At 47.1% G+C, this 19,744-nt stretch overlaps 1 protein-coding gene across 1 annotated transcript in view; it reads right to left on the bottom strand.

Annotated features, from left to right (window-relative positions):
* Positions 1-19,744, bottom strand: part of LOC137618242 (serine-rich adhesin for platelets-like) — a 124,190-nt gene that overhangs the window by 48,451 nt on the left and 55,995 nt on the right. The window contains exon 4 of the mRNA XM_068348392.1: positions 4,070-4,907. Within this exon, the coding sequence (XP_068204493.1) occupies positions 4,070-4,907 (838 nt within the window). The remainder of the gene's footprint in view (positions 1-4,069; positions 4,908-19,744) is intronic.

The following is a 19,744-nucleotide window of genomic DNA, read 5'->3' as shown; positions in this document are numbered from 1 at the left end:
AGAAAAGGTTGGGAGTCTGGATGAATGGGGACGTGAAAGTAAGCGTCTTTCAGATCCAACGAGACCATCCAGTCCTCCTGCCTGACCGCTGCTCGGACCGACTTCGTCGTCTCCATAGTGAACGTCTGCTTGGTGACATAAGCATTGAGCGCACTGACGTCCAGCACCGGTCTCCAACCTCCTGTCTTCTTGGCCACCAGAAAGAGACGGTTGTAGAAGCCCGGGGATTGATGATCCCGGACTATCACCACTGCCTCCTTCTGTAACAGGAGCGACACCTCTTGATGTAACGCTAGCCTCTTGTCCTTTTCCTTGTAGTTGGGAGAGAGGTTGATGGGAGAAGTGGTCAGAGGGGGATTGCGGCAGAATGGTATCTTGTAACCCTTCCTTAGCCACTTGACAGACTGGGCGTCTGCACCTCTTCTTTCCCAAGCTTGCCAGAAGATCTTGAGTCTGGCTCCTACAGCTGTCTGGAGAGGAGGAGAGTCAGTGTTTGCCTTTCGAAGACTTGATACCTTTCTTGGACCTGCCCCTGTGACCGTCTGGGCGGGTACCTCCTCGGCTGGGGGCTCTGCCACGAAAGGGCGGAATAAATCTAGTAGCAGGAGTATCAGCCACTGGGGTGCGGTAAGTTCTAGGAACTGAAGGAGCAATCTTAGCCTTCCGTGCTGAAGAGGCCACAAGATCATGCGTGTCCTTCTGAATGAGAGCCGTAGACAATTCCTTGATAATATCCTCAGGAAACAGGAACTTAGAAAGAGGAGCAAAAAGTAACTGTGACCTTTGGCAAGAGGTGATACCAGTGGAAAGGAAGGAGCAAAGCTGTTCCCTTTTCTTGAGGACTCCTGATACAAACATAGAGGCAAGTTCGCCGGAACCATCGCGAATTGCTTTGTCCATACAGGACATGATCAGCATGGCCGAGTCTTTGTCAGATGGGGCAGTCTTCTTGCTCAAGGCCCCCAGGCACCAATCGAGAAAATTAAAAATTTCAAAGGCGCGAAAGACTCCTTTCAATAAGTGGTCCAGGTCAGAAAAGGTCCAGCAGACCTTAGAGCGTCTCATGGCAGACCTTCGTGGAGAGTCAACCAAACTTGAGAAGTCAGCCTGGGCAGAGGCAGGGACCCCCAAGCCTGGTTCCTCTCCCGTGGCATACCAGACGCCCACCTTAGACGTCAGCTTAGGAGGTGGAAACATAAAAGACGTCTTTCCCAGTTGCTGCTTGGACTGCAACCAATCCCCTAACATTCTCAAAGCTCTGTTTGAAGATCTAGCGAAGACGAGCTTAGTGTAGGCAGACTTAACAGGTTGCATGCCTAGAGAGAACTCGGATGGAGGAGAGCGAGGGGTAGCAGAAACAAAGTGATCTGGGTAAAGTTCTCTGAACAGAGCCAGAACCTTGCGAAAGTCGATGGAGGGTGGCAATGACTTGGGTTCCTCCACGTCAGATGAAGGATCATCCAGGTGAGCCGCTTCATCCTCAGAAACCTCATCACCTGAGAGTTGAGAAGCGAGAGGTAAAGTTAAAGCGGTCTGCTGAATGGCTGAATCCTGAAGAGCGGGTGCATGCGCACTAGCGGATTCATCCTCAAGTCTCTGTTGAAGAGGATGAGGGCTGGTAATGACAAAGTCCTGAGGCTGGGATGAAGGAGGTTCTGCGGAGGTCTGAGGAGCAAGCATGGTGAGAGGCGACTGTAGTAAAGCATGAGGCTCATGCTGCAAAGACTGCGATTCCAGTTGAATGGAAAGAGGCTCAAGCTGAGGAGAAAGTGGCAGATGCATGCGTTGAGGTGGCTGACTCATAGCATGAGGTTCCTGCCTCAAGAGTTGCGCTTGCTTCAAGGGTTGAGGTGGCTGCGCAGAGAGAGGCTCTTGTCTCACGAGTTGAGGTTCTTGAGGTGCTTGCCTCGAGAGTAGAGGTTCTCGCCTCGAGGAAAGTGGAGGTGGCTGCTGCGAGAGTTGAGGTGGTTGCCTCAAGGATGGTAGAGGTTGTCGTACCTCAAGAGGTTGCTGCCTCGAGGATGGATGTAAAGCAAGATACTCCTGCCTCAAGGGTAGAGGAGGTTGTAAAGCATAAGGCTCCTGTCCCCGTTGTTGAGGAGGTTGCTGCGTGGTAAGAGGCTCCTGCCTCAAAGAAAGTGGAGGTTGCTGCACAGCGCTGGTATCTGGCAACTCCCAACGCGGCAGCTCACGCATGGAGGTAGCTTGAGGAACCTCAACCTCATACGTCAGGCAGATTGTACTGCGCTGAGGAGGAGGAGCGCTCGCAGGAGGAGGTGTATTAACCTTCTCTGCCTGAAACTCCCTCATCAACACCGCAAGCTGCGACTGCATAGTCTGCAGCAAAGCCATCTTAGGATCAACAGAAGTTGAGGTCTGTTGAGGCATAGCTTTAACAGAAGTTGAGGTCTGTTGAGGCAGCACCTTACCTCTCTTAGGAGGCGTGCAGTCACCTGATGACTGCGGCGAGTCCGAGCTAGCCCAATGGCTACACCCTGGCTGTTGGACTCTCGCGGTCTGGACTTTACGCTTAAGAGGTCTTGAGACCTGAGTCCAGCGTTTTCTCCCCGAAAATTCTTCTGCAGACGAGGATATTAAGGGCTCAATCGTCTGAGAGTGGAAGTGACGATCTCTATAAGATACGCCCGCAACCACTGAGGATACTACTGTGCGCCGATCAAGGCCTGCCGAACCCTTTTGCCCTTCGACATTGCTTCTCCCCTGGGCTTGGGAGCTTGCAAGAGGTCCGGGACTGGGAGGACGACTGGCACGCACAGAAGTATCCTCACGCGCAACACTGACACTGACACTAGCACTAGGCACAGCACTGGCACTACCACTTCCCACTGCACTTTTCACTTTAAGTTCCTTGACGTCTGCCAAAAGGAACTTGTGGTCACTCACTACCGACTCCACTTTATCACCTAAAGCCTGAATGGCACGTAAAACATCTGACATATCAGGCTGAGCACTAATAGTAGGTTCGGGGGTAGCCACTACAGGGGGAGGAAAAGGATGAGGATCATGGGGGGAGGAATAAAGTAAAGAGCGAGCCGAACTCCTCCTAACTCTCTCTCTCTCTAACTTAGTGGTATACTTGAGAAATCGAATAAAATCAAGTTCCGAAAGTCCGGCACATTCCTCACATCGATCTTCCAACTGACAGGATTTTCCCCTACAGTCGGAACAAACGGTGTGAGGATCAACCGAGGCCTTCGGAAGCCGCCTAATACAAGTCCTACATCGTCTTTGGGGAGGAGCTTGAGAATGGTCGGACATCTTGAATCAGAGAACAGTCAAAGGGGTTTCCAAATTAAAGCTAAAGATCGTTAAACCATAAATCAAAATTAATCCAAAAGCTATCTAAGCTAAGGAAAAGCTTCCTGTATAGCGAAAGCTGAAATCTCAGAGCAATACTTCACCAAAACCGTGAACAAAGACTCCAAAATTATAAGCGTATCCATGTAGGTCTTGCCGGAAGCACGACAGAGGAAAAATTGAGGTGGTGTCAACAAGAAGTACTGCAGTACCTGGCCACAGGTGGCGCTGGTGAGTACACCCCCCTCTTGTATAGCGATCGCTGGCGTATCCCGTGCGTAGAATTCTGTCGGGCAACGGAGTTGACAGCTACATGATTATCGGGTAAGATTAATATTGAAAAAAATAGGTTTAATACTTATAGAAAGTTAGCAACTGTGTGTAGACATTAATTATTCACTTAATAATTCACTCACTTTTTAATTAAACTAGGGAAGAAAAGAAACTGGAAGAAACTATGTAGAATAAAACCAATGGAAATGAAACATAAATTATTGAAAATTATTAGGGCTTATCCACTATTCAAACAAAGCTGGGAACCATAATGCACTGATTTTTACAGGCCTGAGACCTGGTAAATGGTTCAAAGGTGTGCATGCATGAACTGTTGCTCTTATATACACATCTAGGGGATCATATAATGAATGAGGGCTCAAAATAATTGATGGATTTAATATGAACAAACTACTCTTCAAAAAATAATTCTACCATACTTTATAACCAAAATTGATTAACAGGATTCTAAACTTACATGTTAGATTTAATTTTCTTCTTTATAATCGGCTTCTCTTTCGAACAACTAGGGATTTCTGGACTTATAGGAACTTCTACAGGTGCCATACTAGTTTTGATTTCTATAACTTTCTCCTTTATTGGACTGCTGTGGCTTTTTTTCTGTCCAGATATTTCTTTTTTTACCTTAAAGACATTAACTTTAATCCTCTTTAAATGTTTCTTCATTCCTGAACTACTGGGGATGTCCTGTTTTACAAGTCCTTTGCGAGCCACTACATTTCCTGTTTCCTTAAGAATTGAGTTTATATACGAATTCACATCCATTGTTGCTGATGTTTTAGCTGTTTCGCCAAATATAGAATGTTCAAAGGGCAAGTTCGCCTCGCTTTCAGAAGTTTTAGCAATACCAAATGTCTTTTGCTCTCCCCGCAATAATGAAAGAGTGGTTTGAGAGAGTTCTTTGATAGTTGAAACTACCTTAGATTTGGGTACCGACTGATTTGGTATGCACTCTTCTGAAAACGCCCAATCCATATTGCTAATGAAATTCTCATTTTCAGCAACATTATCAGAAATTTCCATGGTAAATTGTGTTTCCTGCATTGCAGCCTCAGAATCATTATTACTACCTATGACATTCTTCTCAACAGGTAATAAGGGAGAATTGTCTCCATGCTGCAAAAGTTGCTCTGGTCTGGAATTCACAGGAGGTGTAACATGATCAGCTAATGAAGTTGTGTCGGAAGAAAGCTCCGTTAATATTTTTGTACTTCCCTCAGGATTAGCAGAACTGGGGTTTACTGATGGAGCTTCTGACGACTGAGTAACTATTACTGATGAGGTATCTCCATTAACTGAAATGTAATAAAAATGAACAACCTTGACTTAATTCATAACAATATAGCATTTACTGAAATAGCTAACGATACAAAATATGATATTTTCATTATAAAATCAATTTCTTAACATACTTACCCGTTAGTTATATATATAGCTTACGTCTCTGACGTCACGGCAGAAATTTCAAAACTCGCGCCAATCGCAGATTGGGTAGCCAGGTGTACCACCTGCGCGACCTCCAGTGAGGTACCTGGAATCATTCCATGATTCCTCAGATCTTCCATGCCCATAGTCTCTACAGGGGAGGAGGGTGGGAATTAAATTATATATAACTACTGGGTAAGTATGTCCAAAAATTTATTTTATAAAGAAAATATAATTTTTAAACATCTGACTTACCCAGTAGTTATATATATGACTGATTGATACCTTTGGTGGAGGGTCAGAGACAGCCAACATTGTTGGAATTTTACTTAAGCGTTAATAAAACAAGCTTAAGGGTTCGTACCTGATAAGGAAGCTGACTTCAATGATTCTCTGCCTCGTTATGTCCACTTTCCTTATGAGATCCAGCGATCCTCCCAGGGAGCTGAAGACCTCTGGGAGCTGTCAAACTGGTGTACATACCTCTATGTGACAGGACCTCCTCCAATACCCTTGTTCCGGGCTCTCTCAAGGAATAAATTGACCACCTGACTAAAATAAATGATTGCGGAAGACTATCGCAATCTCCACAAACAACCATAAAAATATAAGAGTTCCAAGAGAAGAACAGGGTATTAGGATTATGGGAATGTAGTGGTGGATCCTTCCCCCACTACTGCACTCGCTGCTACGAATGGTCCCAGAGTGTAGCAGTCCTCATAAAGAGTCTGGACACATTTCAAATAGTGTGAAGCGAACAAAGATTTACTCCTCCAAAAGGTTGTGTCCATAATGCTCTGCAATGATCTACAGTATTCTGCTTGAAGGCCACCAAAGTTGCTACAGCTCTAACTTCATGTGTCTTGACCTTTAAAAGATTGAGGTCTGCCTCACTGCAATATGCATGAGCCTCTCTTATTAAGAGTCTGATGAAGAATGAAAGAGCATTCTTTGACATCTGTAACGAGGGCTTCTTGACCGAGCACCAAAGAGCTTCCGACTTACCTCGCAACTCTTTCGTTCTGTCCAGGTAGAACTTCAGGGCTCTTACTGGACACAGGACTCTCTCCAACTCCTCGCCAACCACATCCGAAAGATTCGGAATCTCAAAAGCCTTGGGCCAAGGTTGAGAAGGGCGTTCATTCTTGGCGAGAAAGCCTAACTGCAATGAGCAGATAGCTTTGTTATCTCGAAAACCAACGTTTTTACTAAACGCATGAATTCACTGACTCTTTTAGCTGTCACTAGACTAATAAAAATACAGTCTTCATCGTGAGGTCCTTAAATGAAGTCGAATGCAAAGGCTCAAACCTGTCACTCATAAGGAACTTCAGGACTATATCCAGATTCCAAGCAGGTGAATCCTGGTGCCATTGCTTTGATGTTTCAAATGATTTGAGAAGTTCCTGTAGGTCCTTATCATTCGAAAGGTCCAAGTTTCTGTGCCTGAATACAGTCGCTAACATACTACTGTATCCCTTGATGGTAGAGGATGAAAAATTGCGCTTCCTTCGAAGGTATAACATGAAGTCAGCAATCTGAGCTATAGAGGTGCTGGATGAGGAAACAGAGTTGACTCTGCACCATTCTCTAAAAACCTCCCACTTGGATTGATAAACCCTGATGGTAGAAGTCCTTCTTGCTCTTGCAATAGCCCTAGCTGCCTCCTTCGTAAAACCTCTAGCTCTTGTGAGTTTTTCGATAGTCTGAAGGCAGAGATGAAGAGCTTGGAGACTTGAATGGTACCTTTCCAAGTGGGGTTGTCTGATTAAATCTACTCTTAATGGAAGGCTTCTTGGAGTGTCCACCATCCATTCCAGTACCTCTGTGAACCATTCTCTTGAGGGCCAAAAGGAGGCCACTAGAGTCAATCTGGTCCCTTCGTGTGACAAACTTTTGCATCACTTTGTAAAGGATTTTGAAAGGTGGAAATGCGTACACGTCCAGATTGGACCAGTCAAACAGGAAAGCGTCTATGTGGATTGCTTTGAGATCAGGCACTGGGGAGCAGTAAGTTTCTAGTTTCTTTGTCTTTGAGGTCGCGAATAGATCTATACGAGGACGACCCAAAGGTCGCCACAGGTTCTTGCAGACTTCTTGATGGAGTGTCCATTCTGTGAACAGAACTTGACCTCTCCTGCTGAGGCTGTCTGCCATCACGTTCTTCTCCCCCTGAATGAACCTTGTTAGAAGGATTGCATTCTTCTCCTTTGCCCAGATGAGAAGACTCCTCGCAGTCTCGTAAAGGGACCTCGAGTGGGTTCCGCCTTGCTTGGCAATAAGCCAATGCTGTGGTGTTGTCGGCATTGACCTGCACCACATTGTTCAAAACTGACCCTTCGAAGCTTTTGAGGGCCAACAGGACTGCCAACAGTTCCTTTTGGTTGATGTGGAAGCTCTTCTGATCCTCTGTCCACAGTCCCCAAACTTCCAACTTGCCCAGTGTTGCTCCCCACCCCGAGTCCAAGGCGTCGGAACACAACACAAGGTCTGGGTTCCTCTGTTCTAAAGGGTGACCTTCTTGAAGCTTGTCTGGATTGTTCCACCACTGAAGGCAACTTCTTATGGATTTCGTAATGGGGACACATATCATCTCTAGATCTTTCTCCTTGTCCCAATAATGATTGAGGTGGAATTGGAGAGGACGAAGATTCTGCCTTCCCAGGGAAACAAACTGTTCCAACGAGGAAAGGGTTCCCAACAGACTCATTCACTTCCTCGCAGAACACTTCTGTTTCTTTAGAAAAGATTGCAGTTTCAAAATGGCTTGCTCCGTCCTTAAGGGAGACGGAAAAGCCTGAAAAACTTGACTCTGAATCACCATCCCCAAATAAAGTATCTTTAGTGATGGTGTCAGTAGAGACTTGTCTCTGTTGACAATAAGACCCAATTCTTCTGTTAGTCTCAAAGTTATCTGAAAATCCTTCAGGCAGTGATCATAGGAATGAGCTCTGAGAAGCCAATCGTCCAAATACAGGGAGGCTTTGATGCCTCTTGAGTGCAGTATTCTTGCTACATCTAGCATTAGTTTCGTGAATATCTGAGGGGCGGTGCTGAGACCGAAACACAGGGCACAAAACTGAAACACTTCCTCCTTGTAAACGATCCTCAGATAATGTTTGAAGCTCGGATGAATGGGGATGTGAAAGTAAGCGTCCTGGAGGTCTAATGAGACCATTCAGTCACCCTTTCTTACTGCTGCAAGGGCTGACTTTGATGTCTCCATGGAGAACTTCTTCTTCTGAATAAACGCGTTGAGAGCGCTTACGTCCTGGACTGGACACCATCCCCCCCGAGTTCTTGGGAACCAGGAACATGCGGTTGTAGAAACCTGGTGACCGCATGTCCCGCACCCTCTCTATGGCCCCCTTCTCCAACAAGAGAGACATTCCCAAGCGTAAATTCTGAGGGTGGCGAACGTGGAGCAACAGGCACAAAATAATCTGGAAAATCACAAATTTTAAGTAATTTATATTTTTCCTAACAGTACTTACCTCGAACTACTTTCTTAGGAGTATCTGGGATCTCCTCCCTAACCGACCAAGAATTTTGCATTTTGCGTAGTTTCCCCCATCTCCGTTTTCCCTTGTCGGGTCCCTCCGTGGCGGATGGATACTCGCCCTGAGGCGACCCGGGGTCACGCACGCTGCTAGGTCTGAGTCGTTAGTAAGCGTATGTTTAAGTACTACTTGAACTCCTGTAAGACACTCGGGGTAGGATGGGTGGGCAATAACCCAAAAGTAGTTTGAAGTAAGTACTGTTAGGAAAAATACAAATAACTTAAAATTTGTGATTTGTTCCAACACGGAGTACTTACCTCGAACTACTTTCTTAGGAGACTTACACTTTAGGAGGAGGGGGTGGACTTACAGGCCGGAAGACCCCATTACCATCCCAGGACACGGGACCTAGATAGGAGGCTAGGTCTAGACGACCCAGTGGACAGGGTAGGAGAGTCGGGGAAAGCACGCAAAATCTATCTTTTTGTATAACTCACCTTTATGCATAATCCAGACATGGGCTTCCACAGCATCCATCTCTCACATGGGAGGAGGAAAGGAAAGGGGAAAAGGGTAGCAAGGAAAAGGGGGAGTAAGGAGGAAACTTGTGTCGCTTGCGATTACTTCCCTCGGGCTACCCGAGGCCCTTAGCTTTAAACTTGTTGCATGGCGGAAATTACTGGCCCAATGGAGATGGAGTCCAAGGATTTCCTCGTACAGTCTTTCAGGTAGTGGGCCGTAAAGGTGGACTGCCTGGACCAAGTACCTGCTCGTATTTTTTGGCCAACTGCCATGTTGCTATCAAAGGCCAAAGAAGTGCTAAGGCCCCTAATATCATGGGGCCGCGGGGGGGTACCAGGAACCGCAGACCCATCACTGTCGTAAGCTCTCTTGATGACTTGCCAAAGCCAGAAGGGCCTGAAGACACAAACAGACTTTTGATGGCTGGCCTGAGTTTGGCTGTCCTACTAAGGTATTTCCTGACTGTTCTCACTGGGCACAGGAGCAAATCTTCTGGGTTGTCTGAGTGAGGGATTGCCAGAACTGAAGACTCCTCGAACCTTGGGTCATTAACTGCTGGGTTCTGGGTTTTGACCACAAATTCAGGTAAAAACTTGAAGGACAGTTCCTTCCACCCTTTCGAGTGTGAGACCTCGAAGGACAAGTCGTGGAGCTCACTCACACGCTTGGCTGAGGCTAGAGCTAGTAAGAACACTGTCTTGAGAGTGAGGTCTTTATCCAGAATGTCCTTAAGGGGTTCAAAGGGAGGCCTTGTTAAAGCCTTGAGAACCTTGGCCACGTCCCACTGCGGAACCCTAGAGGCGCGTGGGGAACAAGACTGTTCAAAACTCCTGATGAGCATGGAAATCTGGCGAGAGGGCCCCAGGTCGATAACTCTGAGTTGAAAAACTTGCCCCAGGACCGCACGGACCCCCTTGATAGCTGGAATAGAGACCCCCAGGTCGTCCCTCAAGTGAACCAGGAAGTCTGCAATCCTGTGGTCTGATGCCTCTAAGGGTCTCAGGTTCTGTGAGGCAAACCACTTCACAAACGTGGCCCACTTGGCCTGGTACACCACGCACGAGGACTTTCGAAGATACCCTGACATCCTTGAAGCTGTCTTCTCCGAGAATCCTTCCTTCCTTAACCCTTTTACCCCCAGGCTCTTTGGAAATTTCCAACCCTTAACCCCCAGGGGGTTATTTTTTTCCCAGCACATTTTGCAGTATATTTTTTTTTTAAATTGCTCTAACAGCCTTAATTTTTGTCATAGAGAGGTCAGGTTGGTCTCATTCTCTTGGAAAATGCCTGATTTTTCTCAAAAAATTATCCAAAAATATGAAAAAAAAAATTTGTATAGCATTTTTTTGCGAGGACGTACCGGTACGTCCATGGGGGTAAAGAGATGGGTTTTGTGAAACGTACCAGTACGTCCTTTGGGGGTGAAAGGGTTAACAGGTGCTTGATAACCTCCACGCATGTAGCTGAAGGCACTGAGGGTTTTCGTGAAGCCTTCGAAAGTGAGGCTGGTGTAGTAGATCTTCCCTTACTGGAAGGGGCCACGGAGGGAGTGTGGCCAGGTCCTGTAGATCCGCGAACCACTCCCTCTCCAGCCACCAGGGCGCTACCAAAGTCATCCTTGTAGCCCTTGACTGTCTGTGCCTGAGTACCTGCCTGGAATCCCGAAGGGGGGAAAGACGTATATAGTACGTCGAGACCGTCCCACGAGTGCTGGAAGCCGTCCTCGAACGCTGCTGTCCAGTCTAGCACAGGAGAACAGAACACGGGTAGCTGAGTGTTGACCCTCATGGCGAACAGGTCTATTACTGGTGAGCCCCACATCTGGAGGACCTCCTGTGCTACTTGCCAATGTAGAGACCATTCCGACCCTACATTTTGTCCTGCCCTGCTGAGGCCGTCAGCCAGTAAGTTTCTCTTCCCCGGAATGAACCTGGCCGTGAGAACGATGTGGTTCTTCTCGGCCCATTCCAGGATTTGAAACGTGAGGTCACACAGTTCCCTTGATCTCAAGCCTCACTGCTTCTTTATGTACTGTATGCCACCACGGTGGAGTTGTCGCACATGAGGGCTGAGGGCTACTGAGTTTCCCTGAAGTAGATGGGCAAACGTTGCGAGGGCCTTTTGAACTGCCAGGAGCTCGAGCAGGTTTATGTGGAGGGTATTCTCCTCCAGGGACCACTTTCCCTCTGCCGTCTCTTCGAGTAGATGGGCTCCCCACCCCTCCTTTGACGCGTCTGTGAAGAGCAACATCCCTGGAGGAGCGGACGTGAATGGTACCCCCTTTAGGGTGTTCTCCCTGTTGGACCACCAGAGGAGCATGTTCCTGGAGGCCAGAGTCATCCTGACTAAGTTCTGAGGAGGGTCCCCCGGTGACCAGAGGTCCTTCAGGTTCCATTGAACTGGCCTCAGTTTGAGCCTCCCCTGAGGAACCAACTTCTCCAACGAGACCAGGTGTCCCACGAGTCTCTGCCAATCCTTGGCTCTCATTGGTGTATTTGTCAGGAATGGTCGTATAACTTGATCCAGGTTGTTCAGCCTCTCCTGAGAGGGGAATGCCTTTGCTAACTGGGAGTCCAGGACCATCTCTAGGTACGTCATCCTGGTGGTCGGGACTAAATGGGACTTCTCTAAGTTGATGGTGATCCCTAGATCTCTGCAGAACTGTAATAGATTCACCTCCTGCTCCTTTAAGGCTGCCTCTGAGGCTGAAAGTAGAAACCAGTCGTCTAGGTATCTGATCAGCCTGATGCCCTGCTTCTGTGCCCAGGCTGATACTTGGCGCCTCGCTCTGTTGGACGCTAGACGTCACGTCTGGCCGCTTGACGATCAGTGTCACGTTTGGCTACTTGACGCCTGTCGTCACGTTTGGTTGCTTGACGTTCGGAGTCAAGAGGAACAGTCTCACGACATTTAACAGGAGAGATGTAAGGCCGTTCCTCGTCAAGAACCTCTCAACTATTAGCCTTACGCCGCTTGGTGGTGTCCAGAAGAGAAGCTTCCTGACGTTCAGAATCCAGGCATGCTACTCTTTTGTTGTCCCTAGGTTGATAACTTTGCATGAACGAAGAGAGTTTCTGTTGCATCTCTTGCAGCATATTAAAATTCAGGTCAACTCATTGTGATACAGGAGACGTCACGTCTATCACGAGTTCGCTATCCACGCCGCTTACAGAACGCGCAGAGCGTCCAGAGGACGATAACCAGTCTGATGGCGGAGGAGGAGCGTGAACTGAGGTCATGCCCGGTTCAGACAACTGACCAGCAACTGGGAGAGCTGGACGTTTCTTGACAGTGTCTGACGTCCTTAAAGGACGTTTAGCAGGAGAACTCTCTTTGGTAGAAGGAAAACGCTACGGACTGCTTCAGTGACTGCAACCAGGAGCTTGCGGTGTCATGATAGGACGTTGATCGACCTTGTCCATCTTCCTCTTCAGAGGTCTGGAAGCTTGACACCAGCCCCGTTTGGGCACTGCGTCATCCGAAGATGACGAAACCACTTTTACCTCTCCTTTCCTATGGTGAGGGCGAACGTCCTGGGAAATGTCAACAGGAACGCTCGAGGGGACGTCTGCTCAGGAGCTAAAGCTTTTCATTTCCTTTCGTCGTTCGACATTCCTTCTCCCAGGGGTTGGGGAGCTTGGAAGAGGTCTAAGACTGGGAGAACGACAGGCCCAAGCAGGCGCACCCTCCACTGCACTAAATAAATTCACTGCACTTTTAGCACTGTCACATTTTAATTGCTTTACATCAGACATCAATTGAGTTCTGTCCACAGCAAGCGAGTCAACCCTCACGCCCAGAGCTTGAATATCCACCATCATATCCTTTAGCGTAGGTTCATTAGCAGTAACAGTAGTGGGATCTGAAACAACCACTATAGGGGAAGGATTAGGTTCGATGACACGGGAAGAGGAAAAGTCTCTGGAAGAACGAGAAGAACTTTGTCTAAGCCTATCTCTCTCAAGTTTACGAGTGTAGCGGTCAAACTCTAGCTACTCACTCTCAGATAAAAGAATACATTCATCACAACGATCCCCCAACTCACATACTTTACCTCTGCATTTTACGCAGATAGAGTGGGGATCCATAGAGGCTTTAGCAAGCCGGGTCTTACAACCACTCACACACATTCTATAAGTTGAAGGGGGGTCGGCCATTTTGAATATTTATACGAGAGATCAAACAAGCAAGGGTCAAAATATCAAAATCCAAAAGTAATTCAAGAGAATCCAGAAGAAAATCCAAACGAGCGAGAGTCAAAACCAAATTATTGTGCATCACCAATGTAATCAGCAATAAATCAGGTTAATAGCGAGTAGAAATATCCAACGATGTCGCCGGCTGCAGCGGCAGGGAAGATCTGAGGAATCATGGAATGGTTCCAGGTACTTCAATGGAGGGCGTGCAGGTGGTACACCTGGCTACCCAATCAGCGATTGGCGCAAGTTTTGAAATTTCTGCCGTGACGTCAGGGACGTAAGCTATATATATAACTACCGGGTAAGTCAGATGTTTAAAATATCAAAACTATAGCCATGAGAAACAAAAAGGCTTTATATGCTGATAAATACTTTAAGCTGAAATTATAAGGATAAAAAATCTTTAAAAACCAGGGGAAGACTAATATATAAAGCACTAGATGAATAATAAAAAAAAAAAAACACAGGCAGAGGTTGAAAAATAATGCCTACTGCCTTGATAGTTACCATTACAAATTACATGTCTTAAATATACAATTAGTTTTTTTTTTCTTTTCAAAATAAGTCAGAATTAGAATATGAAAAATGTCCTATGTAATTCAATTGGTTACTCAAGCAGAATTTAAATTTTGAACGTTAAAAATCAAATTAAGCTCCAGAGGGATACAAAGAACATATCCACTATATATCACCTTTCATGGAAATAACAAAAATCTACAGTTTATATAATTGGTGTTTTTCCTAGCTATACAAATCTGAGTCATTTATATTAGATTAATACTAATTTTTTTTTACGACCAGCCAATCAAAATTTTGCTTGATTGCGTCATGCTTTGAGCAGGATAAACGCAGCGCATGAGCAAGGAGCAAGCAGTGGGTTGCTCACAGCGTCTCCTCACAACCCTCACCTGGTCAAAGACTTGTGGGGCGGCTGAGGCGGAACCTTTGGAAAATAACTCATGAGTCTTTTGACAGTGACGATTTAACAGTAAATGAACAATATGTGACTTGAAAAGATAAATTCTGTGAACGAACAAGATAAAACGACAGTGGAGATCCTGTAGAGAGTGGGGTTCCCCTGCTGTATGGGACCGGAAAAGCAGCCATCAAAGTAAATTAAGTAAAGTGTAAAGCTACGAAAAATACAAATTATATAGAATTTGTAGCTTTTACGCAGATACAAACTTCTGAGTCATTTATAAAGTAGTCTTCCTTGAGAAGGAGGAAGTCTCCATGATGATAGGATGTAAACCCTTCCTCACTGGACGATCTAATTACTATAAGTAACAGCAAGAGATCAACATAAATCATAGAAGAGTGCAGCCGGCTCGTAAAGAGGCAAGTCCAAACTTCTGAGTCTTGAGAAATAAAAACCTTCTCTGATACAGTTACTAATAATGACAGTAAGTGATCCAAGAGAACCACCAGGGAACGGAGGAGTAGCAGGCTCATAACAAGGCAAGTCTGTTCGTTCAGTTCCCAAAAGGTAATTTTTGCCAATGGTGAAGTGGTATGAACATCAAGTGTTAAATGATAAACAGGAGGGCAATTTTTTGTATTTCAATAAATACTACAGATTTTGAGGAACATTTTCTTGCTTTGGGGTGAAAACCCCAGGGTAGGCTTCAAGTCCAATAAAGATCATAATCCTCCTCAGCGATCTCTTTAGCCAAGAATGTTGGAATTTTGAGGTATGAGGCTGGAACTAGCACGTATCCGGTGTGAACTGTCAGTTAGGTCATAATAGTACTGTCACTACGACGCCTACCGACAGGATGTCCAGACTTAAATGTGCCCTTTTTAAGGTGAATTTTCTTTCTATCCATCGGTTTGAGGATATGTTTTAATGCATGGCTTTGCAAACAGCTGAGGTTGTGGCAAACCCACATATATCACGCGCCTGAGGGGGAACCCTATCGACATTTCCCCTGAGGATCTATATGCTCTTATGATAGTTTCTCTGTATTAAAAGAGATAGTGCTCCAAAATACATTCTCTTCGATCCTTCAAAAGCTTACAAATATGTTTTTTTTTACTAATTTAATTGAGTGGTTTTGCGGAACACTAAAATTGCGGCAAGCCCATCTAGATCATATGCTACAGGGGGGTCCATAGCGACGCTGCCCCTGAGGATGCATATGTTCCATATTCTTTATAGTGTACTTGGGGAAGCAAGGTGTCATCAACTACCTTCTTCCAGAGCAGCCAGAGCTCCTGAACACAAATAAGATGGGCAGTATGTCCAAGCTATTTCTTCTATCAGAAACTTTCACTGTTATATGGTACAAAATAATTAGTTGTCCATTTATCAGCAACCTCCTTGAGAGAATATCGTGAAGGAGTTACCTTAGATCTTTCTAGCCTGACTCTGAAATATTCGTTGAACCAGAGAAGGAACAAGGTGGCAGCTTCTGATGTCCTGTTATAGTGGGGGTCGGGGGGGGGGGGGGGGCTGGCAACTCTTCCCCCTGTAATAAATTTCATGTTGGGTCTTGGTCAACAGGGTGTCAAAGTTCAGGAAGGAGAACTTGCTTCTGACTGGAAGGTGACCATCGAAGAATATCTTTAGTCTCCTTGAGCATTCTGTTCATCTCTAGATTTTGAGAGACAAGTTCAAGCATAAGTTGTTACTGGAGCGCTTTGACCAACCCTGGACTTTCTAGAAGCAAGAAAGACAGTTCAAGTAAAAAATTCCTCAGATCCGATTCTTATACTAAAAGAGGAATATGATCCTCACGGGAAATATCACAAATTTTAAGTAATTTGTATTTTTCCTAACATACTTACCTCACACTACTTTCTTAGGAGTACTGTACCTGAAAATCTCCTCTCATCTGACCAGAGTTTTGTGTAGTTTACCCTACTTCCGTTTTCTGTGAAGGCTAACCTCAGGGGGAAGGATACGTCCCCTGAGGCTAGTCCTGGGTCAGGGAGCGTGATAGCTTAGGTCTCGACCCTCAGTAAGTTCTTGGTTGTTTAATTACTTAAAGGGTCAGGAAGACACTCGGGGACGGAAGGGCGGGCCATTACCTGAAAGTAGTTTGAGGTAAGTATGTTAGGAAAAATACAAATTACTTAAAATTTGTGATTTGTTCCAACACGGAAACTTACCTAGAACTACTTTCTTAGGAGACTTACACTTTAGGAGGTGGGAGTGTCCTTCTTGACCCCTAGATCTAGCTAAGCAGGATGTAATGGAACCTAGATAGGGGGCTAGGTTCAGAGACAGTCAGAAAACAAAATGTAGGAGAAAACTACACAAAGAGCTCATGTTAGTGTCTAAGTAACTTACCTGTGCAAAAATTCCTCGGAGACGTGTCCTTTGATGATGTTGTGACTTGAGGTCTTGTGCAGGCTCTACCTGAGTCTATCTCCAAGGGAAAGAGGGGGAAGGAAGAACAAGGGGGTTTTTAAGGAAATGAACCTGAGTCTCTTGGTCTTACTACCCACGATTGTACCTGGGGCTACACCGTTGAATCGCTTGGAGCGCGGAGATGACTGTTCCTATAGAGAACCCGTCTAGGGACTTTCTTGAGAATTCCTTCAGGTAGTGCGTTGTGAAGGTAGACTGGTTAGACCAGGTGCCTGCTCTTAGGATCTGCGCCACTGCCATGTTCCTTTCGAAAGCTAGGGAGGTACTTAGACCCCTAATGTCATGGGGCCTGGGTTTTCCCGGCAGGGGAACGCCCGCACTGCTAAAGGCCCTGATAATCACCTGTCTTAGCCAGGAGATAGTGTTCTTCGAAACTGGCTTTTTCACTGTACCTGTGGAGACAAAAAGGCTCTTGATACCAGGACGGAGATTAGAAGTCCTCTCCAGGTATTTTCTTATGGCTCTGACAGGACACAACTTCAAGTCCTCCAGATTGCCCGAACGAGGAATTGCTGGTATTGAGAAGCCCTCAAACTTGGGATCCCAAACTGCTGGATTCTGGGTCTTAGGCACAAAAGTCGGGGACGAACTTGAGGGAAATCTCACGCCAACCCTTCACGTGTGAGACCTCGTAAGATAGCCTGTGAATCTCACCCACTCTCTTAGCTGATGCCAGTGCCAACAGGAAGACAGTCTTGAGGGTGAGGTCCCTGTCCACTTAACATCTTCAGGACCCTCGCCACATCCCACTGCGGCACACTGACGGCTTGAGGGGGACATGCTTGTTCGAAGCTCTTGATGAGCATTAAGATATGTCTCGAGGAACCCAGATCGATGCCCATGAGTAGGAAGACTTGTCCTAAAGCTGCACAGACTCCTTTGATGGCCGGGATAGACATACTGACTACATCCCTGAGATGTACCAAGAAGTCCCCAATGTCCGGAATAGAGGCCCTCAACGGCTTGATGTTTCTGGAAGAGCACCACTTCGTAAAGGTGGTCCACTTAGCCTGGTACACCGCTGCCTATGAACGCCTCAGATATCCTGACATCCTTTCAGCCGTTCTAGCTGAATAGCCTTCCTTCCTCAGGAGATGCTCGATAACCTCCACGCGTGAAGGCGGAGGGATCGTGGATTGTCGTGGAACCTTTGGAAGTGGGGTTGCCACAGCAGGTTTGGTCTGTCTGGAAGAGGCTACGGGAGAAGACACACTAGTTCTTTTAGGTCGGCGAACCACTCTCTCTCTGGCCACCAGGGCGCTACCAAAGTCATCTTTAGGTTGTGGGCCGTCCTCACCCTGTTGAACACCTGTCTGAGCAACGCGAAAGGGGGAAAGGCGTATACGTCCAGATTGTCCCACCGGTGTTGGAAGGCGTCCTCCAACGCTGCTTTTGGGTCTGGGACAGGAGAACAGAATACGGGGAGTTGTGCGTTCAGTCTTGTTGCGAAGAGATCCATCACTGGCGAACCCCATTTCTGGATGATGAGTTTGGCTACCTCTGAGTGCAGGGTCCACTCAGTCCCCACCACTTGACCCATCCTGCTGAGTCCGTCGGCCAGGACGTTTCTTTTCCCTGGAATGAACCTCGCTGCGATCGTGATCTGTTCTGTCGTGGCCCAATCCAGAAGTTCCAACGTGAGATCGAACAGCTCCCTCGACTTCAGTCCTCCCTGCTTCTTTATGTATGTTACTACTGTGGCGTTGTCGCACATCAACGTCACAGTGTTTCCCCGTAGAAGGTTGACGAACTGTAGGTACGCTTTTCGAACCGCCCTCATCTCTCTGATGTTTATGTGTTGGGCCTTTTCTTCCTCCGTCCAACTGCCTCTTGCTGACCTTCCGAGGAGATGGGCACCCCATCCCTCCTTGGAAGCGTCTGTGAAGAGAAGCATCTCGGGGGGCTCAGCTGCGAAGGGCATCCCCTCGAGGGTGTTTGTCTGGTCTTGCCACCACACTAGGACTTCTGCTGTTTCCGGGAGAACTGGAACCACCTTGTGGGGGAATCCGTCTGGTTCTAGAGTCCCTTCAGGTTCCATTGGACGTTCCTGAGCTTGAGTCTCCCCTGGGAAACCAGTTTCTCCAATGACAAGAGGTGACCTATTAACCTCTGCCAGTCCTTTGCTCTCCTGGGTTGTCCCGCCAAGAAGGGGCGGAGGATTTTGTCCAAGTTGGTCAGCCTCTCTTCCGACGGAAAGGCTCTCACTAAACAGGAATCCAGGACCATCCCTAGATAAGTCATCCTGGTGGAGGGTGACAGATGAGACTTCTCCAGATTGATGGTGATGCCCAGAATCTTGCAGAACTGCAGAAGCTTCGCGCCTTGATCCCTCAAAACTTCCTCTGAGGATGAAAGGAGCAACCAGTCGTCTAGGTAACGAATCAGGCGGATGCCCCGTTCGTGAGCCCACGCTGAGACTGTCGCGAAGATCCTCGTGAAGACCTGAGGCGCTGTGGATAGTCCGAAGCAGAGGGACCTGAACTGCAAGGTCTGGGCACCCCACTCCACCCGAAGGTACTTCCTGCTGGAGGGGTGGACTGGGATTTGAAAATAAGCGTCCTTGAGGTCAATGGACATCATGAAGTCCTCTTCCCTCAAGGACTCTAGGACCGACTTCGGGGTGTCCATCTTGAAGTCGGTTTTGCTCACAAACTTGTTGAGAACCGAGAGGTCTATGACCGGTCTCCAACCTCCCGTTGCTTTCTCCACCAGGAAGAGCCGACTGTAGAAGCCCGGGGCCGGGTCCCGTACCATTTCCATTGCTCCCTTCGCCAGCATCGTGGAAACTTCCTCTTGTAGGGCTGTTCTCTTCAAGGGGTCCTTGGGAGCCAACCACTCCGCCCGAATGGCCGGGATCAGGGGCGGAGGTTCTGCCAGAAATGGTAGCCTGTACCCCTCCTTCAACACTGTTACTGTCCACGGGTCTGCTCCGTGGTTTTTCCATGCTTGCTAAAAAAAAGTCTGAGGCATCCCCCCACCTGAGGCTTGGGCAGGAGTAGGGGGCCTCTCTCCATATCTTCTTCTGGAGGAACGACCTCTACGCCCCCTCCTGGAGGCCGAGAAGGAAGTTCTAAAGGAGGCTGGGGCTGATGCTGCTCCTCTATGGGAGGGCT

Source organism: Palaemon carinicauda, chromosome 24 (genome assembly GCF_036898095.1).
Source record: "Palaemon carinicauda isolate YSFRI2023 chromosome 24, ASM3689809v2, whole genome shotgun sequence".
Taxonomy (NCBI): Eukaryota; Metazoa; Arthropoda; class Malacostraca; order Decapoda; family Palaemonidae; genus Palaemon; species Palaemon carinicauda.
This window is presented reverse-complemented; position numbering and strand designations above follow the sequence as displayed.